The sequence below is a fragment of the Stenella coeruleoalba genome, assembly GCF_951394435.1.
Source record: "Stenella coeruleoalba genome assembly, chromosome: 14".
NCBI lineage: Eukaryota > Metazoa > Chordata > Mammalia > Artiodactyla > Delphinidae > Stenella > Stenella coeruleoalba.
In genome coordinates this window covers 25,802,950-25,828,624 of record NC_137160.1, presented here as the reverse complement: position 1 = coordinate 25,828,624, position 25,675 = coordinate 25,802,950, and the positions used below count along the sequence as shown (strand labels likewise).

Genomic DNA, 25,675 nt, shown 5'->3' with positions numbered 1-25,675 from the left:
AACGTGAAACGTATCAACCTGCACAACACCAAGCTGTTGACAAGTAGTAAGGAAGAGAAGGATGGGTCTGAAAACATTAAACTCATAAAAATACCTGCTAGGTGAAATCCACATATCCTAAAGAAAGTATTAGACTTTATTAATTACAAAATTAACTACAGTGATAGCACTATCCCATACACATTAGCTCAACATCTCCTAAATTTGACTATCTGACTTTAGGACAGTCTAAAAACTCTTTAGTTTTAAAAAATACCATGCTAATTGGTTAAAAACAAAATTGGTCTCAGATAAATTCTACCTGCCTGATAAAAATTTGATATTGTTCATCAATGCAATTAGCATAGATTATCAATTTATGTTGAAATAAGATGTAATAGACCGTAAGTCATCTACGATGCTGTCCCTGCATCAATTCACAGACAGATGAGCAAGCATGTCCATGTTAGAATACCATGCAAAGTCCAATCCTCTGCATGAAACACAATTTCTTAAAGGCAGATTATCAACTGTGAAACTTTCTTGCTTACATAGACTGAATTTTAAAAATCTGGGAAAAAAGAGGCTGGAACAGCTATTAAAATCATCAGGACACTAAACTGCCAAAAAAAAAAAAATGGCATATAGTATATTAGTTGACCGCTGGACTAACCAGATGACTTTGTAGTAAACCTGGAAGAAATCCTTATAGAATTGCCCTGTAATCACTTTTACAATAATTATCAGCAAAACCATTAAAGCTTTTTTTCATCTAAGAATAAACCTTTGAAAACTGAAGTTAAAATTTAAAATCTAGTGTACAATTTACCAACCATATATGTGTATAGGTATTTTATACACACATCTACATTAACATTTTGAACTTTGGTTCAAACAGACATTGTTTGTTAATTAATATACTTTTTGAATTAAGGATGTATATTTATTTGTATACTTGTTATCAGGAGATAGAAGAGAAGTAATGTGAACTAAGCTCAAGAAAATAACACTGACTTTGAAGGCTCATACCACAGAAGCATATAAACCATTAAACAAGCTGTACTGTCCCTACAGTATTTGCACAATTTACTGCAGCAGTTAAACCACCAATGTCAAAAGTAATAAGCCTCATTGTGTTTTACTAATTCATTATTTTTCACGAACTTCTTGTCTAAAGAGTATATTTCTTCTACAAATCAAAAGGAGTAGGATCTAGACTGTCACTGGGGAAACCCATATAAGCAATGCTGAACACTGAGTAAAATGAAAGGGTTCAACAAAAGAAACTTCACTTGAGGCTGCAGCTCGATTACTGATGTACTCATGAAACACGGACTGCTACAGAATAATCTGCAACCACCCATTCAAAATATTTTTTTTCTAAAGCATTCCTGTTTTTATTTATTTTTTTAAAATGTATTCATTTATTTATTTTTGGCTGCTTTGGGTCTTCGTTGCTGCGTGCGGGCTTCCTCTAGTTGCGGCGAGCGGGGGCTACTCTTCGTTGCGGTGCGTGGGCTTCTCACTGCGGTGGCTTCTCGTGTTGCCGAGCACGGGCTCCAGGCGTGTGGGCCTCAGCAGTTGTGGCACACGGGCTCAGTAGTTGTGGCCCACGGGCCCAGCTGCTCCGTGGCATGTGGGATCCTCCCGGGCCAGGGATCGAACCCATATCCCCTGCATTGGCAGGCGGATTCTTAACCACTGCGCCACCAGGAAAGCCCCACCCATTCAACATTATTTCTACTTATAACAGATCAGTCCTTCCATTTTGTATATGACTAGTAAGACTAAAAGTTTATATCACCACAGGAATCAAGAGCTGATAGCTGTAATAAAAAAATAAAGTCTCTGTAAGTATATGTACTACGTGTGTCTGTATACTTCACTTCACACCATTATACAGCTGAGGGATGGGCAATGGAAAAAAAGAAAATGCCTACCTCCAGATAGTTCTTTTTTTTTTTTTTGGTGGTACGCGGGCCTCTCACTGTTGTGGCCTCTCCCGTTGTGGAGCACAGGCTCCGGACGCACAGGCTCAGCGGCCGTGGCTCACGGGCCCAGCCACTCCTCGGCATGTGGGATCTTCCCGGACCGGGGCACGAACCCGTGTCCCCTGCATCGGCAGGTGGACTCTGAACCACTGTGCCACCAGGGAAGCCCCCTCCAGATAGTTTTTAACCTTCACTCCATCACCAAGAAAGGAGCTTTAGGTACAACCTTGTTCTTAACGAATTAGCAAAGGATACAAGTGAACAATTAAGAAATTTTCATTGGCTACAGAAAACTTAAGCAAATTGCCAACATTTAATTTAAGCATCTGCTACGTACCTGGCACTGTTCAAAGTGCTTCATATGTATTATCTAATTTATACTCATATAAACCCTATAAAGTGAATTAACATGACCATTATTTTCATATAAAGAAATAAATGTGAGCAGTTAAATAACTCAAAAAGTGGGCTTCCCTGGTGGCGCAGTGGCTGAGAGTCCGCCTGCCGATGCAGGGGACACGGGTTCGTGCCCCGGTCTGGGAAGATCCCACATGCCGCGGAGCGGCTGGGCCCGTGAGCCATGGCCGCTGAGCCTGCGCGTCCGGAGCCTGTGCTCCGCAAAAAAAAAAAAATAACTCAAAAAGTCACAAAGCTATTGAGGTAACAGCCAGGATTTACATCCACTTCTGGCTGGCTTAAAAGCCTAAATTTTTAAAGGTATACTTCTGCAGAATGATAGTTTAAGATCTGTAGTTTCAAACTTTTATAGGAACATGTATTAACTATGTTTTCTTATTTTCTGTATCCTTGATACTCTGGCATTTGAAGCCTTGATCCTGGAGAGACTACCCCTCCCAGGTCTAGAGGTGGCAAGAGACTCCCTTGAGAGCTCACCTTTGAAACACAAACCAACCGATCCAGAGCTCACACCCCTAACTGTTTAATCAAACTCTGACACACACCAAGCCAATATTCTTCCTGCCCTAAATCACCCTAGGGCTAGGTACTGGACAACTAGGAACCAGCCCTACAGTCCAGAGACTGGCCAAAATTACTAAAAGTATCTAATCCTAAACTTAACTCAGCATATCTACCCAGCACTATCATTCCTTCCCTGGAAAACTCCAATAAAGGCTCTGAGCCATGCTGTCCTTGCCCCAATATCTATTTATCAATCCATCTTATTTTTTGATGCGTTCAAAACTGTCGTAGATACTTCAAATCTAGACCTTAAAGAATGTGTATATTGTTAACTAGAGCTCACGGATCACTCTTTTTTTGAGGTAATATTTACAGTGTCAAACAAATCTTAATGGTACCATTTTGTTAGTTTTATCAAATACATAAATTGGGTAACCCTCTGTCCTGCCAAGAATTCCCTCCTACCCCTTTCTCAGTTAATCCCTGTAATCCCCTCCCCCACCCCCAAAGGCAATCACTGATGTGTTGTTTTTTTTCCCACGATAGGCCATTCTGGTGGTTGTGCAGTGTATTTCACTGTTTCACAATCTGCGTTTTCCTGATGACTAACAATACTGCACACTTTCCATTTGCTCAGTGGCCCTTTCTATATCTTCTTTTGTGATGGAAATGAGCAATCTTTTGCCCATTTTTAAAATCAGGATATTCCTCTTCTCACTACTGAGTTACAGAAATTCTTTATAAAGTGTGGATACAATCCCCTTCTCAGAAATATATTTTGCAAATATTTTCTTCCACTCCATGACTTGTTTATTCATTTCTTAATGGTTTTTGATGAAATACTTTTTTAATATTGATGAAGTCTATCTTAACAACTTCCTCTTATTGCTTTCCATATCCTTTAAAGAAAAAAACCCTTTGCCTACCTCTGTCACAAACGTCTTCTCCTATACAAGCTTGATAGTCTTAACTTTTAGATGAGAACTATGATCCATTTGGAATTAATTTTTTTGAATGGTTTAAGGTGGGGCCAAGGTTCATTCTTCCAGATGGAGAATCCAGTTCTCCCAGTATTATTTATTGAAGACTTTCCTGTCCCTACTGGATTGCTTTGGCAAATCTGTCAAAAATCAAACAACCACATAAGTATCTATTTTAAGGTTCTCTATTTTATCCCATTTATCTACCTGTTTGTTTTTATGCCAGAAACACAATATATGATTACTGTGGCTTCACAGAAAGTCTTGAAGTCAGATAATTTAAGTCTTCTAACTTTGCTGATCTTTTTCAAGATTGCTTTGGACATGCTAGGTCCTAAATTTTAGGATAAGTTTGTACATTCTATGAAAACCATATATATTTTTAGGGTTTGATGGAGATTGATTTGATTCAGATTAAACTGGGAGAGAACTAACTTAATACTACTGAGTGCTCCAATTCACAAACATGGTATGTCTGTCAATTTATTGTATGGTAGTTCCAACATGAAGGTTGTCTCAGGGTTGGTTTCCATTGGTCTCCTCCTGAGAAAGGGTCACATTTTCTTTGCTCTTCATGCGTTGAGTAACTTAAAGTCTGTATGCTGGACACTGTGAACGTTACATGATGGAGATGCTAGATTCTGTTATATTCCTCTAAGTGTTAACTGCTCTTGTTTTGGCAGGCAATTAACTTGTTCACACTCAAACTCTGTCTTTGAACAATTCCAATTAATTTTTCACCAGCCTAGTGATTTCAGCAAAGTTTTTAAGGAAAATGTGGGGCTCCCCTTCTGTGGCTCTCTCCATGCCAGAATTCTCCTCTCACTCTTCAGCAACTGTGGTTGTCCTAAACTCTGATCTCTGGTTCTTCAGGACAGAAAAGGCAGGTTTCATATTGAAATTGTAGCTACCCTGCACATTCTGCATGGATAAAAGCTATAAGAACAGAAAATTCACCTCATGTCACTTGCTTCTTCCAAGGGTCAAATCTCCTTCAAAATGTCTATTTTGTTTGTTCATTCTCTAGTGCCTTATTTTTTTCCTTTTTATTTTGTGCAGAGTTTATAATTGTTATCTAGGGAGTCTAAGTCTGATAAAAGCGTATCTGGCTATATGAGAAGAATTCTCTCCCCATTTGTTTAGTCTTCTTTAATTTTTCTCATTAAGGTTTTGAAATCTCAGTGTACAGATCTTATGTCTTTAAAAAAATGTATTCCTGGGGCTTCCCTGGTGGTGCAGTGGTTGAGAGTCCGCCTGCCCATGCAGGGGACACGGGTTCGTGCCCCGGTCCGGGAAGATACCACATGCTGCGGAGCGGCTAGGCCCGTGAGCCATGGCCGCTGTCCGGAGCCTGTGCTCCACAACAGGAGAGGCCACAACAGTGAGAGGCCTGCGTACCACAAAAAAAAAAAAAAAAAAAAAAAAATGTATTCCTAGGTATTTTATTGGTGCTACTATTCATAGAATTGTTTTCTTAATATTACTTCCATTTGTCTGCTGTTAATATTTATGAAAATACAACTGATCTTGTAAGATGAAGCCTTGCTAAATTTACTTGTTTGCTTTAGTGACTGTTTTTGTAGATTCCTTAAGGTTTCTTACATAATCATATCATCTACAAAAAGCAAGAGTTTTGACCCATTCTTTCAGATCTTTATGCCTCTTATATTTCATTTTCCTGCCTCACTGCACTGGCTAGGTCCTCTATTAAAATAATGAATTGAAGAAGGCACAAGAATGGACATCCTTGTCCTACTTTTGATCTTAGGGAAAACATATTATTTTGTGAGTAAGTATATTCTTAAGCCGTCAGTTTTTCTTAAATGTCCTTTATCAAACTGAGGAAACGTCTTTACATTTCTCATTAGCTGGGAGTGTTTGTCATGAATGAATGAATTTTTGTTAAATGCTTCTAACCAAGTAAAGTGATCAACACTGTTTTTCTCCTTTGTTAGTGCTGTGCATTACACTGATTAATTTTTGAATATTATAAACTAACCTTGCATTGTTGAGCTAAATCTCACTCAATCATAATGTCCTCTTTGTATACTGCTGGAGTATATGTTTTGTTAACAACTTTTTAAACCTATGTTCATGACAAGTATCAATCTCTAAATTTTCTCCTTTTGGTGCCATCTTTGTCAGGTTTTGTTATCAGGGTTATATTGACCTCATAAAATAACTCTGTTTTTCTGAGTTTCTATGCGATTGATGTTGTTTCTTGCTCAAATGCTTGAATTTACCAGTAAAACCAACTGGACCTGGAGTTTTTTTTGTGGGAAAGATTTTGATTATGAATTCAATTTCTTTAATTGATTATAGGGCTATCCAAATCTTCCACTTCCTCTTGCACCAGCCAGGGTAACATGTTTTTAAAGAAATTTGACTATTACAAATTGTTGACATAAAGTTGTTTAAAATATATCCATAGTATGCTTCTAATGTCTGTAGGATCTAGCATGATAATATCTCTTTCATTTCATACATAGCTAATTTATGGTTATGGGCGCTCTCTTTTTTTTCTCCATCAGCATTATAGGAGTTTATTCAATTTTATTGATCTTTCTAAATAATCAGCTTTTGGATTTATCATCTCTGTTGTCTCTTTTCTAATCATTGATTTTCTGCTCTTATTTTTATTATTTCTTCCTTCTACTTACTGTCCATTTTCTTTGACCTTTTTCATAGTTCCCTAGGTGACGTCTTAGATAACTTTTCTGTTCTAGTATAATTATTTAAAGCTATAAATTTCCCTTTAAGCACTGCTTTAGCTGCATCCCACTTATTTGATATGGTATAACTTGATTATCATTTAGTTTGATATATATTCTGATTTTGCTCATGGTTCTCTTCTAAATGACCCATGGGTCAAAGAATTATGATAACTTCCATTTTTAATATGTCTTGCTGGTATTAATTTCTAATTTTATTCTACTGTTGGCAGAGAACATACTCTGTTGATTTCAATCTTTTAAAATTTATTGAGATTTGTGCCCTGCAAATAGTCTTTCCTGGTGATGTTACCAAGAGTACTTGAAAAGACTGTTATTATACTGATTTTAGATTTAGGTCTTCTATGCCTTTACTTACTTTTTTGGTCTAATTGAACTCTCCAACTATTACCACAATTTTTTGTCATTTTGACCCATTAATTCTATCCAGTTTCACTCATGTATTCTGAAGCTTTTTTTATTAAGTAGATACACATTTATGGTTATGGCTCCTCAGAGATATCATTTTATAATCTTCTGACCCTCTCGCTTCTGCAAAAGGTCACCTGTCCTTCACATCATCGTTCCCAGGTATATAACATGTCATTGCTCACGGCTGCTTTCAAGACTTTCTCTTTCATGGGTTTGACTATGATGCACCTAGGTGTGGTTTACTTTTCAATTATCCTTATTGAGTTTAATGAGGAATCTGACTCCATTCTTGATTATGTGACTGCTAAGAGTTTCGAGTCCCATCATGTCCTCATCCCCTCTGCCTCAAATCTGAGCAAGCTGATAAGGAAGCCCTTGGGGCGGGTGAGAATTTTAAACCAGGCAAGTCTGGGCACACACAGGAGTGCAGGAATTATCACCCCAGCCCCATGTCTCCTGTCACTCCTTTCTCAAGTAATTTTTGGACCAGTTTGGGAGCCTGCCCTGCTTTCCCCAGAAAGCCTTATCATATGAACAATAATCTTTTTCATGCCCTTTCATTACATGTTTGGCTTCATCAGTCTCACATCAAAATCAAACTTGGGGAGGGATCCACCCCACATATAGTTCACACTGATTAAGCACTTACTATATTTCAAGCATAGCACTAAGTCCTTACACATACTGAATTACTTAATCTTCCAATAACCCACAATTTAGGCAGTTACCCCATTTGACAAATGAGATAATGGAAGCACAGAGATGAAGTGACATGTCTAAGGTCATACAGCTAGCAAGTGGCGGGGATAGAGGCTGCATTCTTAATTACCAACACTATTCTGTCTCTTATATAGTTTACTAAAAATAAAAACATAGCAAGACAAAATTAAAACAATAACTTTGGTATAGAATTTCTGATAAGTAAAGCACTATAGAATGTGCTTAATTATAAAAACTAGAGATTTCACTGTAAGAGTTATAATTTCTCAGGGAAAAAAAACGCTTTGGACAAGGAAATTAGTAGAGCTACTCCCAAATTAAAATACGGGGAGACACTAAAATTTCCATAGAGTCCAATAAGATAAAACTGATACTCTTCTTCTTTGGTTTGGAACAGCTCTTTTTAGAAGCAGAAGAAAGGACCAAGTGGTGATTGAAAAATTTTTTACCTTTCCCTTTAAAGTTATGTTGAAAACACACTTTGAGATCTTGCTAGATGTTTCTACTGCCTTTGAAAAATAACAAAATATCTCCCACACAAATAAAATAGTCCCTATCATTGAAAAGATTTAAATATCAATTCTAAAAATAGTTGCTCAAAATATTTCAAGTCCTGGGCTTCCCTGGTGGCGCAGTGGTTGAGAGTCCGCCTGCCGATGCAGGGGACACGGGTTCGTGCCCCGGTCCGGGAAGATCCCAAATGCCGCGGAGCTGCTAGGCCCGTGAGCCATGGCTGCTGAGCCTGCGCGTCCAGAACCTGTGCTCTGCAACGGGAGAGGCCACAACAGTGAGAGGCCCACGTACCGCAAAAAAAAAAAAAAAAAAAAAAATGCTACATACTTCATGCAGATGTATGTAACATTCCGCCATTCTCCCCATATAGTCTACCTGTCCCCAGCACCACTAAATTTGGATTCCCAAGTTTTCAAAAGGAGAATACAGACAGCTTATTTAAAAAGCTGGATTTGTTGAGTCTTCCCATATCATTACCCTCAAGCAAGCTCCTGTCAAACTGTTTTCCTCCTTTCTGCGTAAAATTTCAGAAAGATCCCATGGCTGTTCTAGTCACACCCAAATAGATTATATATATATAACACAATAAACGTCTTTGCAGAAATTAAAATTTTACTACCCTGATCTAAATCAAAACTTTATTCTCTCATTCAATTTTGCTAATTTCACCTCTTCCAGGACTCTCTAGCTGTTACCTCTAAGGGCCCTGTAGGTTCTGGAACATCACGAAGAGGGGGTTTTAGGGGACGAGGGAACAGACTTATAAGGTCAGAAGCCCAAATGCAGCCTCTTCCCTGTAGTTAGTTCCTGTTGCAGGAATTTCTCTGGCTGTTTGGCTTGGGTCACTCTGACTTTCCAAGTTGAGCCTCTTGATCTGTTCAAGACAAGTCAACTTCAACTACCTTAGTAAAGTCCACCTGGCCCATGGGAAAATTCTTGCACCTTTGATGCACTGCACTCTGAACGTGCAGACCATTCCAACAGTGCCCTGCCTTCATTCTACTGATGCAGGAGCAGCTCCAGCTGCTCTCTCACTTTTTAGCCTTTTTCAGATGACAGTCAGGTACCAGTCTATTTATCTCCCAAACCTCATGTCAAACTGAGAAGTTCCCTGAAGCCCCTCAATTTGGATAAAGAAAGGGGAAATGCCACAGCATACCCTACTCGCTCCCAAGTTTTCACATGGGATCCCTTCCACAAACTCTTATATTTTATTTACATGGCTCAGAGGTCAGTGATGGGTTACCTGTAGCAAATACTTGTCTCAGCTAATCCTTTCTGCAAGTCCTGCATGAATGGTATAGCACCTCAATTCTCAGTGTACGTTACTTGCAATCAGTTGTTCTCCAATTTCGGGTCTCTGAATAAATACCAGAAGAGTCCCACTTTCAAAAGCTGTTACAATTTTGCTTCCACGTAAGACATAAGCAGGTCATAGCAGGCTAATGTTCCCTATTGCAACAACTAGGGGGAAAAAAGTAACAAAAAATACTTATTCAAAGACAACGGAGAGCTATTAAAGTAATGAGATCCAAATGAACAAAGACTGCGAGAAGCGAGAACACTTTCTGGTGAACTGATGACTGTCTGTCATTTCCTTCCCTGGGGTCACCTGCAGATTCTAGGTACACGCTGAGCATCAGGCTCGGTCTGGGAAGAAAAACTCAACTGAAGAAAATAACACAGTCAAACATTTGACAATCACAAGATTCTCCTTCCTCAAAGACATCTGCCTGATTTTAAAAATGCAAGCAGTAGGAGGCCCAAGAGCCAAACTCAAGCTATGGAAGAAGAGTAGAAGTGAATCTCCCACAGTGTTTGAGGGAGTGGAGGACAGAGACCTGCCAGGCTTTTAAGCAAAATCCCAGGAGAATCTTATTTGCAGAAAAGGTACGTGCCAGTGTAGACTAAATCAAATTAAAATGGCAACCAAGCCTCAACCCTGCTCAACCCCTGAGAAGATTAAGGTGATTAGCCTATCTACCTGACAGGGGAAAGCATCATTTGCAGCATCTATAATTCTCTTGTATGCAATATATGGCGTACAATCAAAATTACACAGCACATGAAGAGGCAGGAAAATGTGATGATAATCAAAAGAATGAACGGACAATAACAGAAGCAGACCTAAAGATGATCCAGATATTAGAGATGACAGGGACTATAAAATAACTACTATAAATATATTAAAGAAAATTCAGAAAATAGAAAAAACAGGTGAAGAATAGAGATTCAGAATCTATAATATCAAAGGAACATACTAAAAATGAAAAATATAGTATTTTAAATTAAGAACTTATTGGATATGTTTAACAGAAGACTGAACATAGCAGAAAACAGGAGCAGTAAACTCAAACTTATGTCAATAGAAAACATCCGAACTGAAAGAGGAAAAACAAAAAGAATGTAAAGATCAGAGTATAAGAGACATGTGGGACACAGTCATTTCAGTCCAATTACCAGGTAAGATTTAACACAAGATTGAAGAATATCCTAAACTGGTGTTTTACTACTATTTTTCATCTTCACAGTCTATGTGTGGTACTGTCAATTTCAGGTCCCTTAGATCAGTGGTCCCCAACCTTTTTGGCACCAGGGACCACTTTGTGGAAGACAGTTTTCCTACAGACCGGGGTAGGTGGGTGGGGGAGGTGTTTTCAGGATGATTCAAGCACACTACGTTTATTGTGCACTTTATTTCTATTATTGTTACACTGTAATATAAAATGAAATAATTATACAACTCACCATAATGCAGAATCAGTGTGAGCCCTGAGCTTGTTTTCACTTGACACTGATAGGGTTTTGATATGAATCTGCAAGCAGTTGATTTATTATGGTCTCTGTGCAGTCAAACCTCTCTGCTAATGATAATCTGTATTTGCAGCCGCTCCCCAGCACCGCCTCAGCCCCACCTCAGATCATCAGGCATTAGATTCTCCTAAGGAGCATGCAACCTAGATACCTTACAGGCGCAGTTCACAGTAGGGTTCACACTCCTATGAGAATCTAATGCTGCCGCTGATCTGACAGGAGGCGGAGCTCAGGCGGTAACGCGAGCAACGGGGAGCAGCTGTAAATACAGATGAAGCTTCGCTCACTCACCCACCGCTCACCTCCTGCTGTGCGGCCGCGTTCCTAACAGGCCATGGACCAGTACCAGTCCGTGGCCTGGGGGTTGGGGACCCCTGCCTTAGATGGTAGTGGTACATTTACTTGTATTACCAGCGGGGCCGACATAGGCCTGGAAACACTCTACTACAAGACAGGCAGGAGAAGGAGCAAACAATATAGTTAAATGTTGTCCCCAATAATAATGATCTTCCTAGAATGTGGTTAGTCACATAGTCTGGGCAAACTGAAATGGTTCCAGATAAGACTGGAAAGAGACCAAAGATGCTGAGAAAATAAAAGATGGTTATAATTTTTTAAATGCTTATTATTTTAGCTAGGTTGATTCTAAGTTGAGAAATGAATTCTTTAAAGCCAATACGTTACGTGAATGGGACAAGAAAAGTGGGGATGACGCTTGTTGCATCGAGCGTTAAATTTAAAATTATATATTAATTAACCTGGGTAATAATCCTATAATTTTATAAAGGAACCTAGGTCCTAGGGCAGTTGGATGTTTTCCCTGATAAGGTAAATGATAAAAATGCCCTACCGAAGAATATATTATATACACAAAAGGGCTCTGAGCACCAGGGTCCTAGAGCATGAGCTCCCTCAAAAAAAAGAACTGTAAATGTAGGCACCACATAAAGGTTAAGGGTCTTAGCAAAGTGTCCTTCAAATTGTGTTTCACAGGACCATAGTGAAGTGCTCATTACAAGCGCCTTCACAACTTATACACAGAACATATAGAAAGAAAATGACAAGTTGGATGCTGAGGCTGGTAATCTCAAAGTTCTAGTTTGCATTTATAAAATGTTTCATTGCTTTGATGAACTGATTTTATAAATAAATGTTATACTAAATTATGATAGCTGTCTGGCAGAAATGTTTACTAAGCAAAGATAGACAATACAATTTAATGTGAGTTCTTTTAGAAAACCTGGAAGGAAAATGAAGACATGGAATATCTGTGAAAATTTCAAACAAATCATATTCATGGCTGTAGTGCTTTATAGCTTACAAACTAAACTTAACATTATTTCAAAGGACCCAAAAATAGTACTGTGAAAGAACTCAGATAGTACCACCCGTTTCACAGATGAAGAAACAGTCAAAAGTATAATCACATGCCTCAGGATTCACATTCATCAGTACTGAAGAAGCTGACTCAAAAACAAGTCATCAAACTTCAGAGTTCTTTCTGTCATAGTATTCCATATATATTATCTCATACACACACACACCCCCACACACAGTCTATTTCTATGTGTGAACGAGGGAGAGAGAATTATTCTCTTCTGAAATAACAAAAAAACACTAATTTAAGAAGAACTGAAGGATACTACAGTTTGGTTTTAAAAGACTTCTCTTTAATTCTTCCTGGGTTATCCAGAGAAGTAAAAGGGGTAGTAATACAAAATCAAAAGTAAAAGTTGACCATCTGCATAAAGTTTATTTCAATTACTCTGATATTTAAAAATTTAGAAGATGGAAAACAAAATCCAAATGTTAGCAACAGTATTAACAAGAAACATATCCTGTAAGGATATATAAGACACTAGTAATACAACTAGGTGAGGAGACAGGTGACAACAGGAGTGGGAGGGACACATTTTTCCACTGTATAATCTGTGTTTGAATTTGGAATCATGTACACATACTACTTTGTTTTAAGAAACATACTTTTTGAAGGAAAAAATATAAAGACATTTATTAGAATGTTAAGAAAATGAAAATATAACTGCCCTTTAACAGAAAAATTGACTTAATTTAAAGGGTAAAAAAGCAAAGCCAAGAATAGTCTAAGTATTGCCCAAAAGTTCTTTTTAAACATTTAATTGGGCTTCCCTGCTGGTGCAGTGGTTAAGAATCCGCCTGCCAATGCTAGGAACACAGGTTCAAGCCCTGGTCCGGGAAGATCCCACATGCCACAGAGCAACTAAGCCCGTGAACCACAACAACTGAAGCCCGCATGCCTAGAGCCCGTGCTCCGCAACCAGAGAAGCCACCGCAATGAGAAGCCCACACACCGCGCCGAAGAGCAGCCCCGGCTCGCCACAACTTGAGAAAGCCCGCGCACGGCAACAAAGACCCAACACAGTCAAAAAATAAATAAAAATAAATTTTAAAAAATTATTAAAAAAAAAATAAAGTAAAACAAACCATAAAAAAAATTTGATTATGCTGACTGCAAAAGTAAAACATACTTTCATAGATAAATATTACGGAAAAATTACAGGACATTTCTTTTTTTAGGTAATCCATAAATAATCACTATTAACAATTTGATGTATTTCTCTCTAAAGTTTCAAGATTAAGTGTTAACATTTTTGGAAGTATTGCTTTATCAAGTTAAGAAAATTCCTATTCCTAATTTGTTAACATGAATACTGAATTTTATAGAAAGCTCTTTCTAGATCCACCAAGATCAGAGTGTTCATAAATATGAATAGAGTATCTTACATTAATGGATTTCCTGTAGGTGAATCATACTAGCATTCCTGCAATAAACCTTACCTAGTCATGATTTTGTGGTTTTATTTTTATAATTCAAGCTTTTTCATTTATAATTTTTGCATTTGTTTTTATGAGTAAGATTGATATAAACTTTACTTTTACTATTCATTTTCAATTCTGGTATAAAATGAGTTGGGTTAAGTTTCCTTTATTATTACAGTTAAGGAAACTGTGGGTTAGGATTGGGTTTCTCTAATTCTTTGCTATTATAAACAATGCTGAAATGAACACCAGAAATCTTGGACCATATTCCTGATTATTTCCTTAAGATGAAAGATCAAAATGTAATTATGTGGTCAAAGTACCACCTTAGGAAAGCCCTTATAATATATGTTTATGAAAATAAATTCTTCATTTATGTACAACGGATATTATCAAATTGGCATTTCAGACCTCACAGCCACTTGTTTTAAACTTTACAAGCTCTCCATCCCCACTGCTGTTTGGATTTTGCTTTACTGTAGATTAAATGCACTGAAAGTCACTTTTTTTTCTTCTGACTGATTCATTACCTAAACATCAATTGCCATTCTGATTTTATGACTGAGTTGTCCTCCATTTGTTAGTCTCAAAAAATTGAGATGGAAAAGCTTCATGAAACTTTATACTATTCAGCTCATTGTAGCTTAATAGGTTAAGATCTACCCATGAATCACTTTGTGTCACCACATAAAACAGTAGGAAGGAAGCAGTGACACATATGGGTAGTAGCTTCTATCCCTTCAGAGACAAAGCAATGAAGGCAGAGTTAATTATGTGAGGGGGATGGGAGGGATATAAAGTCAGGACTATGTTTCTAGCCGCAATTTAGTCCCACTCTAACATTAGAAGATGGGGGTTGGAGGAAAGGAAGCTGTTAAGAAGAGTCAATGAAACAGGGATTTTTAAACAGAAAACATTTGTCATTTTAAAAAATTAAGTAATTTATGTTTCATGTTCATTAATACGTGATGAGTACATCAATACGTTAAGGTATTTTATTGACAACTTATTTGCAATTTTAAGTTAATAAGCTTACAGTAAATCCACCATGAATTACATTTTAAATAATTTTGCTTAAGCTAGGGTTTGGATTCCTCTATAATGGACCCTTTCCACACCCATTCCCCACCTTTTACAGTCTATATAATTAAGAGTTGACTGAATGTTTAAATACATTTAGTAGTTAAGAGGTGACTAATAATCTGACACAATATAACTGTTCTATTATTAAAAACAAACTTTATAAAATATATGGCTCCAGAATATAGTGCAAGAAACTTAAGGTTTTTGATAAACAGCCAATATTAACAAATCTACATTTCTTGAAATATTAAAAAAAAAAAAAAGACCACCAAATTAGACAAGCAAGTTTCTAAGCTTCAAGGAACTTTTAAAGAGTGAAAAACAAGATACTGGACAAGCACCACTTCACTTTCATTACTCAGGTAAAAGTGCGGGGAAAAAAATCTTTAAATGATGAAAAAGCCCTAGAATACGAAAAAAAAATCTCTAAAAACTAGACTGTAAAATGAAGACTGGAAAATAAGGAAAAGAAATTCGACTAAAGGGACTTCTACAGTTTAAACAGAAGGCCTATACATTTCCATCATGAGGCTGCTTCCTACTGTATCTCCTTAAGAGACAGGACTGCATGACTCTCCTCTCAGTTCTGTTCTGCCAACAACCTCACCGCACTGGCACCGAAGCCCTAGATGAAGCTGTGCAAAAGCATGGCCCCCCGTCTTCCTGGATCACACAGCTCCCTTGGATGAGGAGACAACATACTAACTGGTCTCCCTGCCTCCACTCCTGACAGTCTCACAACCATTTTCCTCACTTCTTTACCTAAGACTCTTTGACAACTCCCCCATCACTCAATCACACTCATGTTCAGTGTGAACCCCCCAGCGCGCAGGATGTGGTGCTTCCTCCCTACCACACAGCCTCTGAGTCCTGCCATATCCCACCTCCCACCTGGCACTCCCAGGACCCCCATCACCAGTCCTCTCAACACCCCAGGGCCACTCTGGATGAATGGAGCTTATCCTGACTAAACTCCTCTTTTACCTCCACCCAACTCAGGCACCAATCTTTCTCCAGGAGGAAACCTTCCACAAGCCGCAGAGCAGGGAAGGGTCCCCACTTTGCAAACAGCTCCCTAAGCATACATCTTTCAGAACACCTCCTGCACATTATGAAATTACCTTTCTTATTTTTTAAAGTTTACCTCCCTTACTAGGAAGTAAGCAACTCAAGAGCAAAGACTGTATGTTTATAAATGTTTACTGAACTGAAATACCAGGCACTATACAATAAAAAGTGAACACAAAAAACCTGACTTATTAACCAATTCATTAGCAAGTCCTGTCAGTTCAACTTCCAACCAAATCCATCCACTTCTGGTGGCAGCACAGCCTCCATGCCAGCCCAACCTCTGGCATCTCTGTTTTGGACTGCTTCAATAGCCTCCTCATTTCCCCGCTTGCAGACCACTATACCACACCAGTCTACTACACACACACATGCACACACACACCACTACACCACTACCCACCCCCAGCTCCAACCACGTGTGTCCGGCAGCCAGAATGATCTTTGTAAAAATATAAATGTAAAAAATTCTTTAAAAACGGATTAAGGGCTTCCCTGGTGGCGCAGTGGTTGAGAGTCCGCCTGCTGATGCAGGGGACACGGGTTCGTGCCCCGATCCGGGAAGATCCCACATGCCGCAGAGCGGCTGGGCCCGTGAGCCATGGCCACTGAGCCTGCAAGTCCAGAGCCTGTGCTCCGCAATGGGACAGGCCACAAGAGTAAGAGGCCCACGTACCGAGGAAAAGAGAAAAGGATTAAAATCTGAAAATCCACTTAAAAATCTTTATTTGCTTTCTATTACATTGACACTAAAATTCAAACTGCCCTACGATGCCCTCTATGATCTGACCCTTTCCAAGTTTTGTACTCATTTTGTATCACGCCATCTCTACTGCGATACAGTAAGTCCTCCAATACAATAAGCTATATCCTGACTTGGCATCTTTACACTCACTCCTTCCTCTGCCTAGAAGACCTCCCTCAGCTAGCTGCTACTTCTCAAAGCTCAGATTAAGTGTCACAATCCAATCCAAAGCAGTTTTACCCCTCAGTCGTTGTTTTCTTTGTACTCATTACCATCTCCAATTAGATTAATCTGTCCACTTGTTTACTGTGTACATCTATCCCTGAGGAGGGCAGGAACTTTGAGTTTTGTTCATACTGTATCTATCCCATGTGCCTAAAACCAGTGCCTTGTACACAGCAGGCATTCATAAACATTTCTAAAACGAAAGAATATACCAGGAAAAGTGACTCTTATTTAAGAAATACATGAAACAAGTGAGGTAAAAGAAATGGATAATTAACCTACCAAACAAGGGAGGAAACATTCTACTCCTAGTATTTGCAAGCAGACAGGCTGGTGTTATTAGGATCTATTATCAACAAGCATCCAGAGTGTATTTCCCAAAACTCATTAGAAACGTGTCAAGTAGAATGGTTTTACGTGCCATATGCTAGCCTATGTGTATGACACTGAAAACAATCATTTTTAGAAAATGCTATAAACTGACACTCCCGCAAACCCTGTAATATGCACAACTATAGTAGTACACATTAAAACACTTAAAAACCACTTGCTACTTTATGTTAAAAAACAGTATTTCTGACAGTGGTACTGATCTGTAAATGATTAAATTTACACTAATGAAACTTCAACCTCTTAAGTAACAGGTCCTTCTCATACAAGAGGTAGGTCTTCAAGACAGGTTCTGACCACCTATGACACCTAGGAAGCTGTCTCACATACTGTTCTTTGTTAGAAGTAGTGCTGCAACTCAAGCAAAAACAATACAAAATTCATCACAATGTTAGCAGCCTCTGTTCACTCCTTACTGAAGTTTTGACCAAGGGAGGCGAAAACTGTCAGTCACTACTGCACTGGTGATAGAAAAATCTTTGAATCTTTATTCAAATGTCATTCAATCACAGAAATTAGGATAACATACAATGAAGCATTTAGGCAATGAAGGTAAATGAAGACAGTGAAGATAAAAATACAATCTAAGTATTTTATTTTGCTTGATTAAACCTTCTCACTGTTCAAGAAAATGCTTTGTAAAATAAACAAGTCTTAACGAGTTAAACAAAATTAATACGACAGGTTAAAAATAGCTGTCATATTTTAATAATCACTATTGACAGGTCACTTGAAAGTAACAAAATTTCAATAACTTCCCTTCAGATTCCTTTAAGCAATTTTCAACAGTATGGCCATCAAATTTCTGATCTAACAACACTTACCTTGGTATGGTAACACATTTAGTATTACAATTTTGAGTGGTGATGGCTTTCTCAAGCTCATCTAATCGTCCTGTTTTCTTTAGCTTCTTCACCAAACTTTTAACTGCTTTCTCACACCACTTTTCTTCCTGTCCATTCTGCTCTCCACCACCTGCTCCTCCAGATCCACCCGCTGATTTCTTCCATCCCAGCAGTCTCTTCACAACTGGTGGAGTGAATGGCAAGATGGACGACATGTTCTTACCAAAGGCAGCGATCCACTCTAAGAAAATATTCTCCTTAATCTAACCTAGAAAAGATATGGAAAGGATAATTTAGAAGCTAACTTTACAATCAACTACTAGTTTCAACATAGTATCAAAAGCAAATTACAGAATACAACAGAAATTCAAATTATTTCTTTCACAACAGACATTCAGAAGTTATCTTTTTCACCCCTGAAAATGACTTTAATAATTTAAATGAATTGTGGAAACAAATCCTTCTAAAAACAAGACAGTGTTATAAGTGGACAAATATAATAATTTTGCAAGTAAAATCTTTTATCTTTATCAACACTGGACAAGTTTATCACTACCCATACTACTTTATTTTTAACTTAGTATCCATAAAATATCTTCACCAAAAGAAAGTTTTCCTCACTTTTTAGAATTTCAATCTATTCTCAAAACACGTAACAAAAATATTTTTAAAAATTTACAAGCTCAATATCCCCAAAGTTTTAAAGTTTCATAACCAAGTATCATAAAGTAAAATGTAAAGTTATAACAAGGGAAAAGGCATGAAGTGTGAAGTAAACAAGCAGAATAAAGACATAGGGACTTCCCCAGTGGCGCAGTGGTTAAGAATCCGCCTGCAAATGCAGGGGACACGGGTTCGAGCCCTGGTCTGGGAAGATCCCACATGCCGCGGAGCAACTAAACCCGTGCGCCACAACTACTGAAGCTTGTGCACCTAGAGCCCGTGCTCCGCAACAAGAGAAGTCACCGTACTGAGAAGCCCGTACACCGCAACGAAGAGTAGCCCCCGCTCACCACCACTACAGAAAGCCCGTGCGCAGCAACGAAGACCCAAAGCAGCCAAAGAAAAAAACAAAGAGTTAAAAAATATAAAAATAAAGAAATAAAGGTACAGAGAGTCTGTGATAAAAAGATTTGGTTCACTTTTACCACCCCTTGAGAAGATTTTTAATTAAGCCTCTTTTAAAAAATATTTTCATTTATATCTAAGTAACAACATGCATAGTGAGTAAAGTCAAATATAGCTCCTCTTCTCACACCAAGAGAACCTTTTAACTTTTATTCTTGCTATTTATACCTCAGTAATGGTATCCCTTGAAATAGCAAGTTTAGATATATCTAGCGATTTTTCTACAGAAAATGAGGATTTACACCACGACCACTTGCTTTCCTCCAAGCTTAAAAATAATTATCTCCCAGGTAGTTTTGTACCTGATGAGATTAGTAGTTAACTACTACTGTATAACTACTACTGTATAATCATGTTTCCTTTTTTGTACAACTCTTTCCTTTCCCCAGAGCTAATTATGTTAGTTTTTCATTTGCCTAGTTTTCTAAGCACCTACTACAAATTCTTCCCACACTTTCCACCAGCCCAATTAAAATTTAATGTCAATGGCTTTAATCTCAAAGTAAGAGATAAGATAATTTACCACTTGAGGACAGAACTGGAGAGTTCAGATTTGAGAAGAATGGAAAACATTTTGAAACCTAGCTCTGAGAAATACGGTGTAAAATCAACTAGGGTGAAGTGAAATAACAAACTTTATCAGGTATTTGCCAGATTATATATCAGAAAGTATTCCATGAAGGAGTTCCACTTCTAATCAGGAGATACAGAGTCACAATAGACCATCACTTTCACCCTAACAATCAAAACAAGACAGAAAAGCTATAAAATCATGGTTTTTCTGAACCCATCAGAAAGTTTAAGATGCAAAGAAACCTAAGTGAAACTAAATTCCAGAAAGTGTTGAGTCTTGATAGAAGAGGGGCCCACAGATGGTCTCTTTCCTGGTAGAGCGGCTAAGGAGGAATAATCCCACCACAGTGAAGGTAAGGAGAAATCAGCCTAAATTTTAGTACATTTTAACAGTAACATGTAGGCTGACAAGACATTAGAATTCCAAGGATTCCACAGAGCAAGTCTGCACCACTCAACCGCTCAATCCCACAGGTCTGCACCAAGAGTTGGCCAAAATATGGCAAAGGTTGGAAGACAGGGCAGGAAAGCTAAAAGATACGCTAAGAAGCTTAGGATCTTCCTCAAATGCCCTGGGGAGGGGGTAGGGGGAGGGGTGGTGGTGAGATGTGAGAGAAATCAATCCAAGAGACTCCAGACATTCAGCTGCCAAGGGCTGAGGTGGGACAAGACAGCTGAGACAGAAACTTCCATGCAGATACTCTGGAAATTGAACTACCAAGGCTGGGGTAGGAAAGGACTGCTGAGAGAAAGCACTGGAAGGTATTACTCGTACCGAGAGATCTCACTAGGCACAAAAGCCTGGGGTAAGACTAGAGAGCAAAAAGAACTCCAGAATGACCAGGAAACCAGTAGCTAGGCTGTAAAGCAGAGAAGTCACCACGGTTCAGAAAGCTGATGGCTCAGATACAAAGCATAAAGAGATAACTGAAATTACACTAAGACAACAAATCTTACAGAAAGTAAAGTCTTAATCCCACTCTCAAGACACTTGAACTAATCAAAATAAAGTTGCAAATAAGCCCAGAACTAGCTGACTATGCACACATCTTGTTGACTTAGCCCCACAAGAAATGATGGGCCATTTCGGGGAAGTAGATAATATATACTTCAACCTGTACTGATTTTACACAAACATTCAGCATTCAATCAAAAATTACAAGACAGAGAAGAGTAGCAAACCAAAGTCAAAAGATGAAGTATTAATATAATCAGATCAGAGAGGGCCTAGATTTGGGGATTATCAGACATACTTTAAAATAACTATGATGAAAACTGATGGAAGAGATAGACAACATGAATAATGAAATGGAGAATTTAATCACAGACATTGAAGCTATTAAAAAAAAGATCACAGGGAAACATTAAAAATGAAAAATACAGTATCAGAAATTAAAGATTTCTTTAGATGGATTTAAAAACAGACAGAAATAAGCTGTGAATTTGAAGACAGGCCAAATTAAAATGCCCAGATTGAAACATGAAGAGAAAAAAAAAAAGTGTGGAAAAAAATCCCAGAACATCCAAGACCAAATGTCAATTGGGGTTTAAGTGGAGTGTAACTGGGGTCCCAGAAGGAGATGAAAAGAGAGAATGGGGCAGAAAAAGCTTAAGAAGAGATAATGGCCAAAAGCATTTCAAAAATGATGGCAGATATTAACCCACAGATGGAAAGGAAACATACAGTAGTCAATCTGCTGAATATTAAAGATAAAAATATAATGGCTGAGTGTCACTTAGGATGGCAGTGAAAACCCAGACGAAAGGGGAATCTGCACTCATTCACAAGCTCTTTTCAAAGGCTCTCAACTGAGTTCTCTTGAAAAAGAATGGCATGGGGCAAGAGAAGGGAGAGAGCTCCTCCCCTTTAAGTGGCACCTAACATGAAGCAAAAGCCTTCAACCAGGAGGGGAGATGCAGGAAAGCCTCCCACACCCAGGGCCCAAGGAAAGTTTCCCTGCCTGAAAGGGAAGAGTAAAGCAAAAGCTGTGTACTATTTGAGAGGGTGGGGGGAGCAGAGCCTATTTGCCCACCTCCCACATACAAACAAGCCTTTCACCATGTAACATAACCACAGTCTACCCCTAGAGGAAGACAGGAAACACTGCCACCACCAGTGGCAGACAAACATACCCTGATGCTAAGGAATGAATAGAAAGCAAAGCTATCGATATGACAATGGGCCAGGAGCAAGAAACTGTCTTTGGCCCAAGATCCTGCACTAATACAAAAAGCAAAGGTCTGCTACTACTAGAAGGAAAAATCCTTAACAAAATATTAGCAAATCACACCCAGTAACATATATAGAAAAAGTAATCATCATCACCAAGTGGGGTTTATCCCAAGAAGCAAAACTGGTTTAACAGTTAAAAAAAAAAAAAAATCAAGCACCTCATTTACAGTATACAGGAGAAAAATCCTTATGATTCTCTTAACTGATGCAGGGGAAAAAAAAAAGGCATTTGACAATGTTAATTTAATATCTATCCATGATTAAAAACCCTCAGAGAACTAGAAATAGAAAAGGGGAAGAAGTTCTTCATTCTGGAAAACGACATCTATGAAAAACCTAAAGCTAGCAACATATCTAATGATGAAACATTGAGTCCCTTTCCCTTATAACTGAGGATACGACAAGGATGTCCACTGTCACTACTTCTATTCAATAATGCACTGAATGTTCCAGCCAGCACAATAAGGCAAGAAAGAAATAAAAGGCATAAAGATTGGAAAGAAGTAAGTATATTCTCTGGTGATATGACTGTCTTCATTGGAAACTGCACAGAACCTACAAAAACACTAGTAAAATTAGGAAGTGAATTTAGCAAGGTTTCATGATAGAAGGTCAACATACAAAATTAAGTGTATCTCTACATACAAGCAAAGAACAAATGGAAAATGAAATTTAAAGAAATACCAGTTATAACTGCAACAACAACAAAAAAAACCTATAGGTCAATCTAAAGAAAGATACTCAAGACCTCTATACTAAGAACTGCAAAATATTGCTAAGGTAAATGAAAGAAGACTGAAATGAAGAGAGACCATGTTCATAGACTGGAAGACTCAATATTATTTAAATGTCCATTCTTCCCAGTTTGATATATAAATGCAATCCCTGTTGAAATCCCAGCAGGATTTTTTAAAAAGAAACTGATATGCTGATGCTAAAATTCCTATGGAACAAAAGAGATCTAGAATAATAAAACCAAGCTTGAAAAAAGAAAAAGGATTTTTGAGGACTTATACCACCTTATTTCAAGACTCACTGAAAAAGCCTTAGTAATCAAGAGTATAGAGTGGGCATAAGAAAAATAAAGATAGTGAAATAGAAGAGCATCCAGAAATAGACCCATACATATACAGTCAACTCATTTTCTACCAAGGCGCCAAGTCAATCTATTTTCAACATTTTTTCAACAGCTTTTCAAAAATATGGAAAATAGTAAACCTCAAGCACTATCTTATACCATCCTCAATAGGAAAGCAAAATCTTAACTCTTAGAGGAAAACACAAAATACTTTTATGTCCTTAAGACATAAAAAGCACTAACCACAAAAGAAATATAAATAACACAAACCTCATCAAAACTTAAAATGCCTGCTTACCAAAAGACACCACTAAAGAACGAGTAAGTCACAGACTAGAGAAAAAATATTTGCTATAAATATTTGAGATAAAGGGCTACCATATAGAATATATAAAGAACTGCAAGTCAAAGAAAAAAGTACACTCCATTTTTTAAAAAATAGGCAAAGGACAAATTACAGATATTGCATGAAAGAGGATACACAGGAATGGCCAATAAGCACGTTAGGAGGTGTTTAATATCAACAATCTTCAGGAAATGCAAATTAAAACCACAATGCATTTCGCACCATCTAGAATGGTTTAAAAATATTCTGACACTGTCAAATGTTGGTGAAGATGTAGAATATACTAGTTTCCTATTCCTGTTGTAACAAATTATCACAAACTCAGTGCTTTAAACCACCACAGATTTACCAAAATGAGTTTCAATGAATTCAAGAAAGTCAAAGTATACTCAGGACTGTTTCCTTCCAGAGGGTCTGACGGGAGAATTTGCTTCCTTGCCTTTTTCAGCCTTTAGTGGTCTCCCGTATTCCTTGGCTTATGCCCCATTCCTCCACCTTCAAAGCACATCACTCCAATCTCTGCTTGCATTGTCATACTGCCTTCTCCATCTCAGGTCAAACCTCCCTCTATCTGCCCTCTTATAAGGACACTTGTGATTACATTTAGGGCTCACCCAGATATTACCCAATAATCTCCCCATCTCAAGATCCTTAACCACATCTGGAAAGTCCCTTTTGCCATATAAATAACATTCACTGGTTCTGGGGACTAGGACCTGGATGTCTTTGGGGACCATTATTCAGCCTGACATATGGAGCAACTGGAAATGCTCATACCCTGTTGATGTGATGTAAAATGAATGGTACAGTGCCTTTGGAAAACTGGCAAGTTCCTAAAAAGTTAAACATACATCTACCCTATATCACAACAATTCCACTCCTAGACATATTCAAGAAAAATGAAAACTTAAGTTCACAAAAAAAGACTTATACAAGAATGTTCATAGTAGCCATAACTCATGATGGCCCCAAACTGGAAAGAGCCCAAATCTCAAGAAAACTGAAAAAAATAAAACCAACAACTGTGGTATATTCATACAATGGGATACTGCTCAGGAACAAAAATGAGTGAGCTACTGATACACTTCACAACATGGATGAATCTCAAAAGTATCATGCTGGTTGGTGCTTTGTGACCACCTAGCGGGGTGGGATAGGGAGGGTGGGAGGGAGGGAGACGCAAGAGGGAGGAGATACGGGGATATATGTATACGTATGGCTGACTCACTTTGTTATACAGCAGAAACTAACACACCATTGTAAAGCAATTATACTCCAATAAAGATGTTAAAAAAAATCATGCTAGGAAAAAGACACTCAAAATATATACTGATTCCACTTATGACTTGCAACAACTGGGGAAACTAATACAGTGAGAGAAGTCAAATGACTGTCTCAGGAAAGGGGAGGGACACACAGAGAAATGCTTGGTCTGATGCACAAATACCTTTCTGGGGTGATAAGACTGTTTTCTATCTTATTTTGAGAAGTAATTACATGTGAGTACCCAAGTATCAAAACTCACAGAACTGAAAATTTAAAGTTTGGGCATTTATCAATGTAAATTACAATTCAAAAAAATTAAAAAGCATCTAAACAAATACATTAAGAAGTTTCAAACAAGCAAAGTTAAATGGACTTCTTTATCTAAGAACTTATCAGACCTTCAATATGCCAACGCATACTGTAAGTTTCAGAAGGGAGGACGTGGCAATTGACCAAGGATGTTAAGTAAGCCAACAAGTGTCTGCCCACAGCTTGGAGGGGAGCCTCTGCAAGCACATCTAGGTATATGTTGGGGAACAGGGCCGTGGATGCGGGAGGGATTTTTTTTTTATTATTTGAGAACAAACAGTGAGAGCCCAAATGACATCCAATCACAAACTTATCTGGGGCAGCGGTGGCAAGGTTGCTGCAACAGAGGTATACCTTTACTTTAAAAAAAAAAAAAAAAGTTAGTATAATTCTCAAAAAAGGACTTTGAATTCTCAAAAGACCATTCTCAAAAATGGTCTTCCAAACTGAAGATACTTAGGCCTTGGTACAGTTTGCTAGAAAATAATGGTCACAACCTAATTAATAATCATATTCATTCCCCTCA

The 25,675-nt window shown here is 38.1% G+C and overlaps 1 protein-coding gene across 6 annotated transcripts in view; it reads right to left on the bottom strand.

Moving 5' to 3' along the window:
• SMAD2 (SMAD family member 2) overlaps window positions 1–25,675 on the bottom strand; it is a 107,249-nt gene that overhangs the window by 61,307 nt on the left and 20,267 nt on the right. For 5 of the 6 annotated variants that reach the window (XM_079942157.1, XM_079942159.1, XM_079942156.1 and 2 more), the window contains one exon: window positions 18,196–18,484. In XM_079942157.1, coding sequence (XP_079798283.1) covers window positions 18,196–18,431 — 236 coding nt within the window. In that variant the 5' untranslated portion in view covers window positions 18,432–18,484. The remainder of the gene's footprint in view (window positions 1–18,195; window positions 18,485–25,675) is intronic. The other variant, XM_079942160.1, reaches the window with a different exon arrangement.